Source organism: Neomonachus schauinslandi, chromosome 13, assembly GCF_002201575.2.
Source record: "Neomonachus schauinslandi chromosome 13, ASM220157v2, whole genome shotgun sequence".
Lineage (NCBI taxonomy): Eukaryota > Metazoa > Chordata > Mammalia > Carnivora > Phocidae > Neomonachus > Neomonachus schauinslandi.
The window spans coordinates 72,490,735-72,503,388 of record NC_058415.1 but is presented as its reverse complement, the minus strand read 5'-3'; the positions used below and the strand labels follow the sequence as shown (position 1 = coordinate 72,503,388).

General features: G+C 46.1%; 1 protein-coding gene across 1 annotated transcript in view; it reads left to right on the top strand.

Moving 5' to 3' along the window:
- The first annotated feature begins 1,975 nt into the window (after positions 1-1,975).
- Positions 1,976-12,654, top strand: part of SUSD1 (sushi domain containing 1) — a 107,416-nt gene continuing 96,737 nt past the window's right edge. Inside the window, 3 exon segments of the mRNA XM_021691606.1 lie at positions 1,976-2,038; positions 2,451-2,574; positions 5,970-6,125. Of these exon segments, the coding sequence (XP_021547281.1) occupies positions 1,976-2,038; positions 2,451-2,574; positions 5,970-6,125 (343 nt within the window).

Here is a 12,654-nt window from a genome sequence, read left to right as displayed (position 1 = left end):
CAGGACCCCCTGGCTGCCTCTTTTTAAGGAATTTCCCCCCCCAAATTTCTTGTGTTAAAATTCTAAGGCTTCCCCCCACCCTCGGGCTGCCTGCTTTTCTTTCTGTCTTTTAAAGTACAAAAACATGAAAAACTTTTTCTAGAGTGGATACCTTTTTATATCTAGTATTAAACATTTCAATTAAAAAAAAATTTTAAGTAATTTCCACACCCAACGTGGGGCTCAAACTCACAACTCCGAGATCACGAGTCGCGTGCTCTACCGAATGAGCCAGCTAGGTGCCCCCAAACATTTCAATTTGGCTATCCTTTTTGTCCCAAGAATTATTTATGAGAGTGTTCTGTAGTTTCCAAGTAGGTTTCTTTTGGGAATGCTAGTCTTATGTTTTATTTTGTAGTCTTATTACATTATTACATGGTAGTCATGTACGACTTCTACAGTTTCTACTTTTTTTTGCACTTGGTTGCATTTTTTTTAATGGTCTGCGATATAATAAATTTTGTAAATACTCCACGGTTAATTTAGTATTACTTAGGGATAAACAGTGGTTTGTCTCATTTCTGTGTTATATTTGTTTTAAAAGAAAAAGCAGGGGGAGCCTGGGTGGCTCAGATGATTAAGCGTCTGCCTTCGGCTCAGGTCATGATTCCAGGGTCCTGGGATAGAGCCCCACGTTGGGCTCCCTGCTCAGCGGGGAGCCTGCTTCTCCCTCTCCCTGATCCCCGCCTCCACTCTTACTCTCACTATCTCTCTCTCTCAAATAGATAAATAAAAATCTTTAAAAAAAGAAAGAAAGAAAGAAAAAGCAGGCATGGTTAACAATCAGTTCAGATCTTCCCGAACTTACAATTGGGTTACATCATAACTTGGAAATCTCATAAATCGAAAATGCGTTTAATACTCCTGATCTATGAGACATTATAGCTCAGCCTAGCCTACTGTAAATGTGCACAAAACACATGTTCCCTTACAGTGGGGCAAGATCACCTGACACCCAGCCTGTTTTATAATAAAGTGTGGACTATGTCATGTGATGTATTGAATATTATACTGAAGGTGATAAACAGAGTGGTCGTGCGGGTACAGAACGGTTGTGAGTTTATCGGTTGTTTGCCCCTGTGATCGCGTGGCTGGCTGGGGCTGGAGCTCACTGCCACTGCCCAGCCTCACGGGGGAGGATCACACCGCATATCCCTAGTCTGGGGAAAGATCAAAATTCAAAATTTGAGGTATGCTTTCTACTGAACGTGTATCGCTTTTGCACCGTTGTAAAGCTGGAAGATTGTAAGTCGAACCATTGTAAGTCAGGGGCTGTCTGTACTTGGAAATCTCCCTGTCTCAGTTGCCTAGAGCAACCTGAGGGCTGAGTCTTTATTACCTGGGTAGTCGTGGGGCCAAGACGAAGATGGAATTCCACGCTGGAAGACTCTCCTGATGAGGGCCGCTCCTAAAATCCTCCACTGAGAGGACAGCATGGCGGCCCACGTAGCCTCGGGTGGACGTCCTTGGTTGACCTTGGGCCATATATCAGTCATCCTCTGGTAGGTTTGTCTGTGCTGGCCTCATACATTTTTGCTGCCTGTCGAAGTAATTGGGATCTGGTCATCTGCTGGGACCTGGCTGTTCATCTCGCTGACCTTTTAAACATATTCAGTTTTTTCCTAAAAGAAACACAGATGGGGTAATAGACAGATGAGCTCTTCTCCCTTCCACTTGCTTTTTGAGTTGTGGCAAGTAGGACTGCAAGTTCCTTTATCCGGTCAGTCAGTAAAAGTATCTTGAATGTTTATACTGTGGCATGATGATATATGGGCAAATGACATGATCCCTGTCCTGGGGGAGAAGCTCATGCACGATCTGCGGCTTGGAAGCCAGAGCTGGAACAGTATATAATGACAAATTAACACGGCTGACGTGGGAATATGCGAGTGTTAGTGGAGCACAGAGGAATTTAATTTTTCACAAGAATGGAGGAATGGGGACGATACCATTCGGAGAGTGTGTTACCATTCGGAGTGTGGAGAATGTGATGTTTAAGGTGAATCTTAAAGTAGGAATGGGTGCTAGCTGGGCGGAGAAGGAGGGATAGGCATTCTACTTGAAGGGCACATCGTGACTGCAACATGAGGTAGGACAGGGGACAGCGTGCATGGGAAGGAGTAGTCAGCCTCCTCCCTAGAGAATATTGTGTGTGGTTTGGGTTTGGGAACAGTGAGGCTTGGAGGGGTTAGCTTAGAGTCGGGACTGTTCAGAGTTTTGATTGCCTGGTAGAGGTATTTGTACTTTACTCTGTGGGCAATGAGTAGCCATTGCAGGTTTTTAAGGTTGGGATCAGCTCTGCCTTTTATAATTCTGCTATTCAAATTTTGCTTCTCCATTGTAAATGTCTACTACCCAAAATGTGACTTGTCTAGAGGTGATTGAATTTTTCTTTTCCTTCATCTACAATTTATGATTCCGGTTTAGATGTCTGTGCCACTTGCCATGAACACGCTACCTGCAAGCAAACAGAAGGGATGAAGATGTGTGTTTGCAAATATGGATTTGTGGGCAATGGGAGGACTTACTGTATTGGTAAGTTCTGAATCCTGGGTGAAGTTGAAAAGTTGAATCGAGTAATGAGATTCCCTAGTGTTGAAGAGCTAACGTCCTTCTGGGGAAAACGTTGTTTTGTTCACATGTTTTTATTTATTTATTTTTTTTAAGATTTTATTTATTTATTTGAGAGAGAGAGAATGAGAGACAGAGAGCACGAGAGGGAGGAGGGTCAGAGGGAGAAGCAGACCCCCTGCCGAGCAGGGAGCCCGACGCGGGACTCGATCCCGGGACTCCAGGATCACGACCTGAGCCGAAGGCAGTCGCTTAACCGACTGAGCCACCCAGGCACCCCCACGTGTTTTTATTACAAGAAGTTTTGTCCATTATAATACGCCTTTGTTTTAGTGTTTGGATATAGCCTTTCTGCAGCCTTTCCAAGGAAGTATCTTTCGTGTTTGAGAGACATTGAACTTGAATCTCTGGAAATTCTCTGACCCAACACAAATTTGAAATCTGTTTCAAGTCTTGAGTTTAACTTAACAACTTGAGTGAATATTGCCTTCCTTAATTTCTGTTGGTTGTTCTGATGTAAAACGATTTGTATTAGTACCCTGAGGAAAGACAAAACACAGTTGCCTATTGGACTTTCTGGCTAACTAGTGAAGTAGTCCTGCTTTGGGTCTTATGTCTACCGGAATCCATTCTCAAAATTTTTTGTAGTTGTAGCCCTTTGGGGTCTTGGGTGCCTTAAAGGAATACAAAGACCTTTAGGAAGTATCTGAGGTTATTTTTTGGCTTCACGGTCTCCTCCGTGCCGTGAGAGTCGGGCAGTATCCAGGTTCAAGCCCAATTCGGAGAGAGGGAAAACCTCACGGCTCGTTTATAGTAGTGAACGTTAGGAGGATCACGGCGTCCTCCCGGCAGCCTTGTTACGTCAGTGCAAATACCGACAGTTTGCCTTGCGGTTGTGCACTGACGGTGTATACAGCCTTGTGATATCTTTGGATTTTTTTCTTCCCAAAGCAAAATAAAAATTCCCAGTTCCAAAAGTCATATTCTCCTTCGCAGATACGAGCTTTCACAGGCACACACCATCGCCCGTTCCTGCAGGCTGGATTTGTGCCACCGCCGACCCTCTCTCTTTGGGATTCTGCCCAGGAGAATTGTGGCTACCCTACAGTCTAGGTTCCTGAGGCATCTCTCGAACCCCTCTCCTCCCACAGCTTGCTAGCAGGGGCTTGGAAATGAGGTTGGAATTGAGCACGGACAAGCCTTTTCTGCTCCCTCCCCAAAGGCAGTCCCCCTCCTGCGGAAGCTCACCACACTCTTGATTGCTCTTGGACTTCTGAAGAGGAACTTCTCTTAATGGGGCGAAGGGGCTTATTGATTTATGTGGTGCTTGCTCGCGGACACTAGACACTGCCTACGCCAGTACGTGGCCTTCTTTTTTTTTTTTTAAAGATTTTATTTATTTATTTGACAGAGAGAGACATAGCGAGAGCAGGAACACAAGCAGGGGGAGTGGGAGAGGGAGAAGCAGGCTTCCCGCGGAGCAGGGAGCCCGATGTGGGACTCGATCCCAGGACCCTGGGATCATGACCTGGGCCGAAGGCAGACGCTTAACGACTGAGCCACCCAGGCGCCCAGTACGTGGCCTTCTGAGACCACACCGCAGGTCACAGGTGACATTACCTGTGTGCCCCACGTGCTGTAACGTGGTCTGCAGTCAAGGGACCTCAGAAATTTAGAATTCTCTACAAACCCACTGTCCCTTCTGGTGAAGTCTGCAGGGGAGGCCCTGTCTCAGAAATAACAGCCAAGGACTGGAATGTGCCATTATGGACTTGTGTCCGAAAGCCCCGTGCAGTGCTCATAAGCTGGGCTGGACGCTTGGCCAGGCTGTGGCTTGAGGGCTGTTTCTCTCAGCTCCCAGGCAGATCTCAACACGGACAGTGTTAACAGTGAAGTGTGTTCTGTGTTCAGTTACATTTTCCAAAAGGTAACACCTGTAAGGAGAATGGGGGGCGGTGGAGGAAGGAACACCAGATTTTGAGAAAGGTACTTTTGAGTTGGCAGGAACTGAGTGCAGTTGTGAGAGGCGAACAGTAAAACATTAAATAACAGTCAGAAAAAACTCCAGTTCATAAATTGGTGATCCCGCCCCCCCAAAACAAAACAAAACAAAACCACCAGCAGGGGAGATCAGCTCTGAAAGAATGCATAAGAAATTGGTCACAGGAGTTCTTCTGATGGTAGAGGCCAGAGCAGAGTCAGCAGAGGCCTGCGGGCCAAATTTGGCCGCTGCCTGTTTTTGTAAATAGAGTTTTATTAGAAGACAACATTGCTCGTTTGTTTACTTATTGTCTGTGGTTGCTTTGTGCTCCAAAAGCATGGGTGAACACTTGCCACCGGAGACCTTTGACGGGCCCATCACAGAAAAAGTTCGCTAAGCCCTGAGCTACAGGACAGAGACAGGAGGGAGATTTACTTTCATTTGACGTCTATGTCAAATGACTGAATTAAAAATACTCAGGTCAGGCCTCTGCAGACTCATCAGGCATCGTATACTTCAGCTCCTTCTCACTGGGTGACTAATATTATTCACATGGGTCATTGACGATTAGCAGGAGCTGTTCCTGCCACCATATTAGCTCTGCTCCCGGATGAGGCTTAAGCACTAATTCCATTGTGTTTCCTGGTAACTCAGAAGTAACAAATTTTCCGGTTAATCACTGGATGCAAAATCGTCCTGGTCTGCCTTTCATGAAAAAAGCAAGAGAATGGCTAGCTGAGCTGGAAAAATGGGATGCTCCTGGATTTGTTTCTTTCACAAGATCTTTTTGAATATGGAGAAATTGAAAAAGAATCACAGTATGCAGCTTGGAAGACAGAGCTGGAATAGTATATAATGACAGATTAACACGGTTGATGGGGGAATGTGTAGTCCCCTTCTCCCAATCTTCAAATAAGATGATATTCAGATTAAGATGTTGGGTTTCTCTTGTGTGTGTGTTTTTAAGATTTTATTTATTTATTTTAGAGTGGCGTGAGTGTGCGGGCGGTAGGGGGACGTGGAGGGAGAGAGAAACTTCAGCAGACTTCGTGCTCAGCGCAGGGCCCAACGTGGGGCTCAATCTCATGACCCTGAGATCATGACCTGAGCCGAAATCAAGAGTCGGCTGCTTAACTGACTGAGCCACCCAGGGGCCCCTCTCTTGTGGTTTCATATACACCTAGTGCACGACTACCAGGGACCCATGCCCTGCAGTCTGAGAAGCATCGTGAAAAGAAAAGAGGCTGGGGAAATAGACCCTTGAGATGTTGTCACGGAATAGCAACTCCCAAGTCTATAGCACAGGAGAACAGTCTGGGTTGCTGAACATGGTATGGATTGATAGCCCTTTCTGTGTGTTGTCTCAACGTTTCAACAGATAAAAACGAGTGCCAGTTTGGAGCCACTGTGGTCTGCGGAAACCACACATCTTGCCACAACACGCTCGGAGGCTTTTACTGTGTTTGCCTAGAAGGATATCGAGCCACAAACAACAACAAAACATTCATTCCCAATGATGGCAGCTTTTGCACAGGTACTCGAGGAGGGGGCCGCCACGATGGCAGGACAGGTGTCTGGCCTGTGGAGGAGGGAGAGGGCAGGGCCGGGACAGGGTGTCATTTAAGGGAGGGACTCTCCTTTCAGAAGGTCCATGAGGGAAATTTGAGTATTAGTTAGTGTTAGGAAACTGTTGTTACTTTTGTTAGCTGGCATCATGGCATCGTGATACTGGGGATGATATTCTCATTTTGGGAGATGCATGCTGAAGTATCTAGGGGTATTATGAGGCATCTAGTGTTATTATGATCTCTAAAGGATCTTAACTGACAAACTGTGAGTTGTTCAGTCTTGGGGGTGGGGGGGTGGGTCTGTGGGAGTTCACCGGAATATTCTTTCTCTTGTTCTGTGCATTTGAACATTTTTCTACCAAACAAGGAGGGGCTCTCAGAGATGGTGTACCATCTGCAGGTTCCTGTAACTCCAGCTGGGGTGTTTTTGGGGTGACTCTGGCGCTCCCCATGGTGCACACTGCGCACTAAGGGCCCAGGGGGCGGGCATTGTGATGTTGGCTTCCGGGAGCTCAGAGTGGTGCTGGGTTAGAGATGGGACTTAACCTCTCAGAGGAATCAGCGGGGCAAGGAGAGCAACGTTTTGGATCTCAGCAGCTCTGACGCTTTGGGCACATGTTGGTTGAATACAATGGATGGGCAAAATCCTAATTTTCAGTGGGCCCTGAAACTCTTGGCTGAACTTTGTGTACAGCATGTCATGACATTATAGCTCTTTGGTTTTCTAAGAAAATCTAGGAACAGTAAGGAAGAGGAAAGGCAGGAAAAGACTCCTGGTTCTGGGATGGCTTTGCATAGACTTAATGACTCTGCTTAAAAGCTTTGTGATATTTAAAGGTTTTCGGGGAAAAGGAAGGGAGAGGAGAACATGTTTTATCTCCTTACCCACCAGGAAGCACGGATTCTGATGCTCTGATTCATTCTCCCTCTTGACCTGTACCAAGGTAGAAATCCTTCACGGGGTCCACTTGATTTATTCTTGGCATGAATGAACTGCATTTCCTCTGAGAAAACGTTTTATGATACACTGTTGTTTTCGGTAGCAAACGGCTTGTTATATGGTTGCAGAAGTGTAGTGCTGCAGAATTAAAGTAGATGCGTTAAAAAAAGTATGAATTAAAAAAATTTTTTTAAATTTAAATTCAATTAGCCAAGGTATTGTACATCATTGGCTTTTGATGTAATGTTCAACGATTCATCGGTTCAGTATAACATCCAGTGCTCATCCCATCACGTGCCCATTTTTAAGAAGCCCGACAAGATGGTGATAGCGTGTTGAGTTCGGTCAGGACACATTTCTCACACACCTCTCATGTGCCAAGGCGGTGCCAGTGGGAGCTGAGGGCAGACAGCTAATTTCAGTATAAGGTGTTAGTCATAGGTGAGCAAAGGGCACTTAGGGGATCTGGAGTCCTTGGGGGCTCTTATCTTGGAAGTGGGGAAGGGATCCGGGAACTTTCTGGAGGACACGATACCCGAAATTGTGTTTTCAAGGCTGCGGGAGTTTGCTGGGGAAAAACGTTTATCACTGTATCTATCACTCGAGTTCCCAAGGATGCATTTGACTTTAAAAAAAATATGAAGGAGGAGGAGAAGAAGGAGGAGGAGAAGAAGAAAGAAATATTTTATGCAAGGGCCAAAGAGATGTCAGCCTAATAAGAGCCAGTCTTCCTGGAACAAAATCTTGATCTTGACTCTGCTTCTCTCTCTTCTACTTGTTGTAATTATTTAGTGACCCCCCCTCTTTTTTTTTTAATGAGATATAATTCACACGCCATCAAATTCACTCTGTCAAGGTATACAATTCAGTGGTTTTTAGTATATTCACAAAGTTGTGCAACAACCACCACTATCTAATTTCAGAATACCTCCATCACTTCAAAAGAAGGCCCGTATCTGAGGGCAGTCATTCTCGTGACCTCTCCTTTGGAGGTCTCGGGTTATCACTTTGTAAAAGCTGATGGGGGACTTTTCTCGATGATACTGAGTGTCTCTAAGCATCACACTTGCCACAGGAACAGCAGCGAACTTCAGCTGAGGCAGAGGCTTAGCACGTTTTGGGGTCTCAGCGGTTATCCGGTGTTTGTCTGGAACCACAGGATCTGAATCCTGGTTCTGGAATTCCAAGAACTCCTGCGACCAGGTGTTGGTTGTACTTTGCAGAGTCTGAGCTAGATTTCAGAGCTGCTTGCAGGTGGGCCTCTTTGGATGTCCCCAGCGAGAGATGACAATGCAGTTGCAAGGGTTCTAGTTCCGGAGAGCTTGCAGATGTCCTGGCCCTGTCCCCCGGGCTGCCCCCAAGCAAGTTCTGGGGCTCCTGGCAGCTTGGCAGAGGGAGAGGTTCAGTGGCGTTTCCAGAGTGAGGGGGGGTGGGAGAGAGATGAAACTGGTGTGGGAGCAGGCCTGGGGCTGTCACCTCCCTGCCAGCCTCATTCCAAGGAGGCGTGGCCCTACCACGTCTGCTGAGAACTGCAAAATGCCTTTTTTCGCCTTTGAATTCCCCAAGTCTTGGGAATCCATCTTGAATCTGACGGCGGCTGCAGCCTTCTTTTTCGTCAGCTCATTTCTGCAGTATCAAGGGCCTGATGCCGTTTCTTCTAGAGAAATGTAACAGCAGGGGCGCCTGGGTGGCTCAGTCGTTAAGTGTCTGCCTTCGGCTCAGGTCATGATCTCAGGGTCCTGGGATCGAGCCCCGCATCGGACTCCCCGCTCCGCGGGAAGCCTGCTTCTCCTTCTCCCCCCTCCCCCTGCTTGTGTTCCCTCTCTCGCTGTGTCTCTCTCTGTCAAATAATAAATAAATAAAATCTTAAAAAAAAAAAAAAAAGAAATGTAACAGCATTTCAGCCTTGACCAGGAAATGGGGGAAAAAAAAAAAAAGAACCTAGAGAGAGTGAATGCCTTGCCCTTCATCAGTGTCTGGAACCTTCTGCTCAGAGCCTGTACCCCGTAGGTCTGCCTGTGGTGAGGTAAACACCTTTGTTTCTGGGTGTAAATCCCTCTCCCAGGTCAGGAGCCTGTTTTCCCTGTGAGCCTTTGCTCACAAGCTTCTCAGCTGCCCTGTTGTTTCAGGTCCCGGAGCAGCGTGCTGTGGGCTCAGAACGTGTAGTCCTGCTGGGATTGTGCTGGCTCTGTGGGGGGTATTGCTCAATGGACTTGCAGCTGTCCTGCGGTTTCTCCCAGGGCTCTCTCCAAGTGGGATTTTGCTCCCCAAACCCTAATCCTTTGTTTTAGCTGGGTTTTATTCCAAAAGTGTCATTTTTTACTACCCTGAAAGAAGGAAGAAGTAAGGAAAGATAAACCTAAGGAAGAGTGTCCTGGGGGTTATTGCTTCCCACTTCCCAGAGCACTGCTCATAACCAGTGGCTTCTTGACTATTTTCCCTGTGGAATCCCCTTGACTCCTGCTTAGTTAGGTCTCCAGTGGTGGTGGGTGATGGCTTCAGGCTCCCACTAGTGCTCCAGCTCCTAGGAAGGAGAGAGAGGTCAAAGACTCTGAATCAGAAGATGGTTAAACCAAAGCACCCTTCCCTTAAATGCATTAGGAGAGTCCATTTATGTAAAGTACAGGCAAAAATAATTTATAGTGATAGAAATCAAAAGGTGGTTATTTGGGGCGCCTGGCTGGCTCAGTTGGTGGAGCATGTGACTCTTGATCTTGGGGTGGTGAGTTTGAGCCCCATGTTGGGTGTCGAGATTACTTAGAAGTAAGATCTTTCTTTTCAAAAAATGAGTGGTTGTTTGGGGGTGGGGATTGGCTGGAAAGAAGCCTGAGGGAACTTGCTGGATGATGGAATGTTCTATCTCTTGTTTTGGATGTTGGCTACATGGTTTGTACGAGATTTTCACAACTCATGAACTGTACACCTAAGATCAGTACATTTTTGGGGGCACCTTTGTGGCTCAGTCGGTTAAGTGTCTGACTCATGATTTAAGTTCAGGTCATGATCTCATGGGCTGTGAGATTGAGCTCTGAGTTGGGCTCCATGCTCAGCAGGGAGTCTGCTTGAAGATTCTCTCCCTCTGCCCCTCCCCCACTCTCTCTCTCAAATAAATAAGTAAATAAATCTTTTTTAAAAAAAGATCAGTACTTTTTAAGTATAAACTATAACACTTAAAAAGTAATATAGGGGTGCCTGGGTGGCTCAGTCGTTAAGTGTCTGCCTTCGGCTCAGGTCGTGGTCCCAGGGTCCTGGGATCGAGCCCCGCATCGGGCTCCCTGCTCCGCGGGAAGCCTGCTTCTCCCTCTCCCACTCCCCCTGCTTGTGTTCCCTCTCTCACTGTGTCTCTGTCAAATAAATAAAATCTTTAAAAAAAAAAAAAGTAATATAGAGATAGACATATAATACCTTATATATTAACTACACGGAATTTATTATGTGGCTGTACTGTGTTACTTAACTGATTATTTTTTCCCCTCTTGTGGTTGTTTTGTTTTTGTTTTTGTTTTTTTTTTTGCTATCATAAGAAATGCTATAATGAACATCCTTGTACCTACATCCTTACAGATAATTATATTCCTTGTTATAAATTCTGGAAAATAATTTCTTTTTTTTTTTTTTAAAGATTTTATTTATTTACTTGACAGAGAGAGACACAGCGAGAGAGGGAACACAGGCAGGGGGAGTGGGAGAGGGAGAAGCAGGCTTCCCGCCGAGCAGGGAGCCCGATGTGGGGCTCGATCCCAGGACCCCAGGATCATGACCTGAGCTGAAGGCAGACGCTTAACGACTGAGCCACCCAGGCGCCCTGGAAAATAATTTCTGTGTCGAAGGTGTACCTACACATTGTTACTTTTGGTACATCGTGCCAGACTGTCTTCCAAAAGGTTCACACCAGTATTCTCTCTCACTAGTCATTTCATGAAGGTCTTCATGTCTTCACATCTTTGCCAACACTGGACATTAGCAATGAATGATGCGAATTTAACGGTCTTGATTTTAAATGGGTGTTTCTGTCCCTCTAAATATGGCTTCTTTTTTTTTTTTTTTTTTTTTTTTAATGTTTTTTTTTTATTTTTATTTATTCATGAGAGTCAGAGAGAGAGAGAGAGGCAGAGGCAGAGGGAGAAGCAGGCTCCCCACCTAGCAGGGAGTCCGATGCGGGACTCGATCCAGGACCCTGGAATCATGACCTGAGCCGAAGGCAGACGCTTAACCATCTGAGCCACCCAGGCGCCCTAAATATGGCTTCTTAAGATGCAGACTTCTTAGCTGAACTTGGCATTTGAGGACGCAAGATGGCAGGAAAAAAACAGTAACGTTACTTCCCAAGATGTGAGGAAGTCATTTCTGTCTCACCTGCATGGAGTCGGCAGGAACTAGTAATTAGTTGGCTACAGGGAGAAGAGCAGGCTGTGAGAGCATTTTCATGAATGTGGCAATTCTTCAGTGCACTTTTATTGCTGAGTCCGTTCTGAGTCTTCAGATTTTAAAGGCTCCTGCAGGCAAGAGCTTGCGTGTAATGGGGCATTCAGAAACTCGCCTCTCTGGCACGGCTGCCGAAGCTAAACCCTTGCCTCTTTGACACTCCTGTTCTAGCTAAGGGTCCTCCAGATGAATTTTCAGATTCGGGCCGAGAGCATTCAGATCCAGGGGGGACAAGCCATGGGGCCGCTCCCCAGACCTCAGCCAAGAAACCTATGAGAGTGTGTGTGTGTGTGTGTGCGCGTGCAAGGGCGTTGCTCATGGTCACACTGAGGGTTAGGTGCAGGCTCTGAAGGAGTGGCTTGTGCTGCAGGGAGAACTGAGTCAGTAGAGAGGCAAGGCCCATTCATGTATTAGCCCACATGCATCGAGGACCTAATTAGCTTCATTTTACAAAAGTGGTTTAGAAAGGTTAAGGAACAGACCTGAGTACATCTAATAAGTAGCAGAATCAGTTCTCAAACCTGGGTCTGTTTGACTTTCAAACTGAGGCTATTAGATGAAAAGGAGTAAATATAGAACATCAGGGCCCTGGGACCAGGTCAGTGTGTCCTGCCTGGTTTTGCTACTTTCTGGCAAGGAATTGTTCTGGCTGTGGATAAAGTTAAATAGTCCGGTATGTACAATGGGACAAGGGAAAATTTCCCCCTCGATTAGTTAGGTATGTTAATAAGGTTGCTCAGTTGCTCAGAGCGTTTTTCCTTCCCAAGCAAATATGTTCTAACCTTGGAGGCCCCATGGAATCCACCACATGGAGAAGTTATTCTAATGAGCTTAATATGTTTACCCAGCCAAGATTCTAGAATAGGTTAGAAAAGGGACGGTTTGTGAACATTAAGAGGTAGCAGGGCATTAAAAGTCAAAAATCATGTCACCGGTCTCAGGGATAGATGGTAGGTACTTCTAGACTTCATTAAGACAATGGATATCTTTGACATTGTCTGTGGACAAGATGGAATTATTGATTGGATGCTGGTACACTGACTGTAGTGGGGGGGGGGACAGTGTGGCTAGTGGTTAAGGGTGTGGTCCTGGAGCCACATACCTGGTTTCCAAGTCTGGCTTTCCCACCA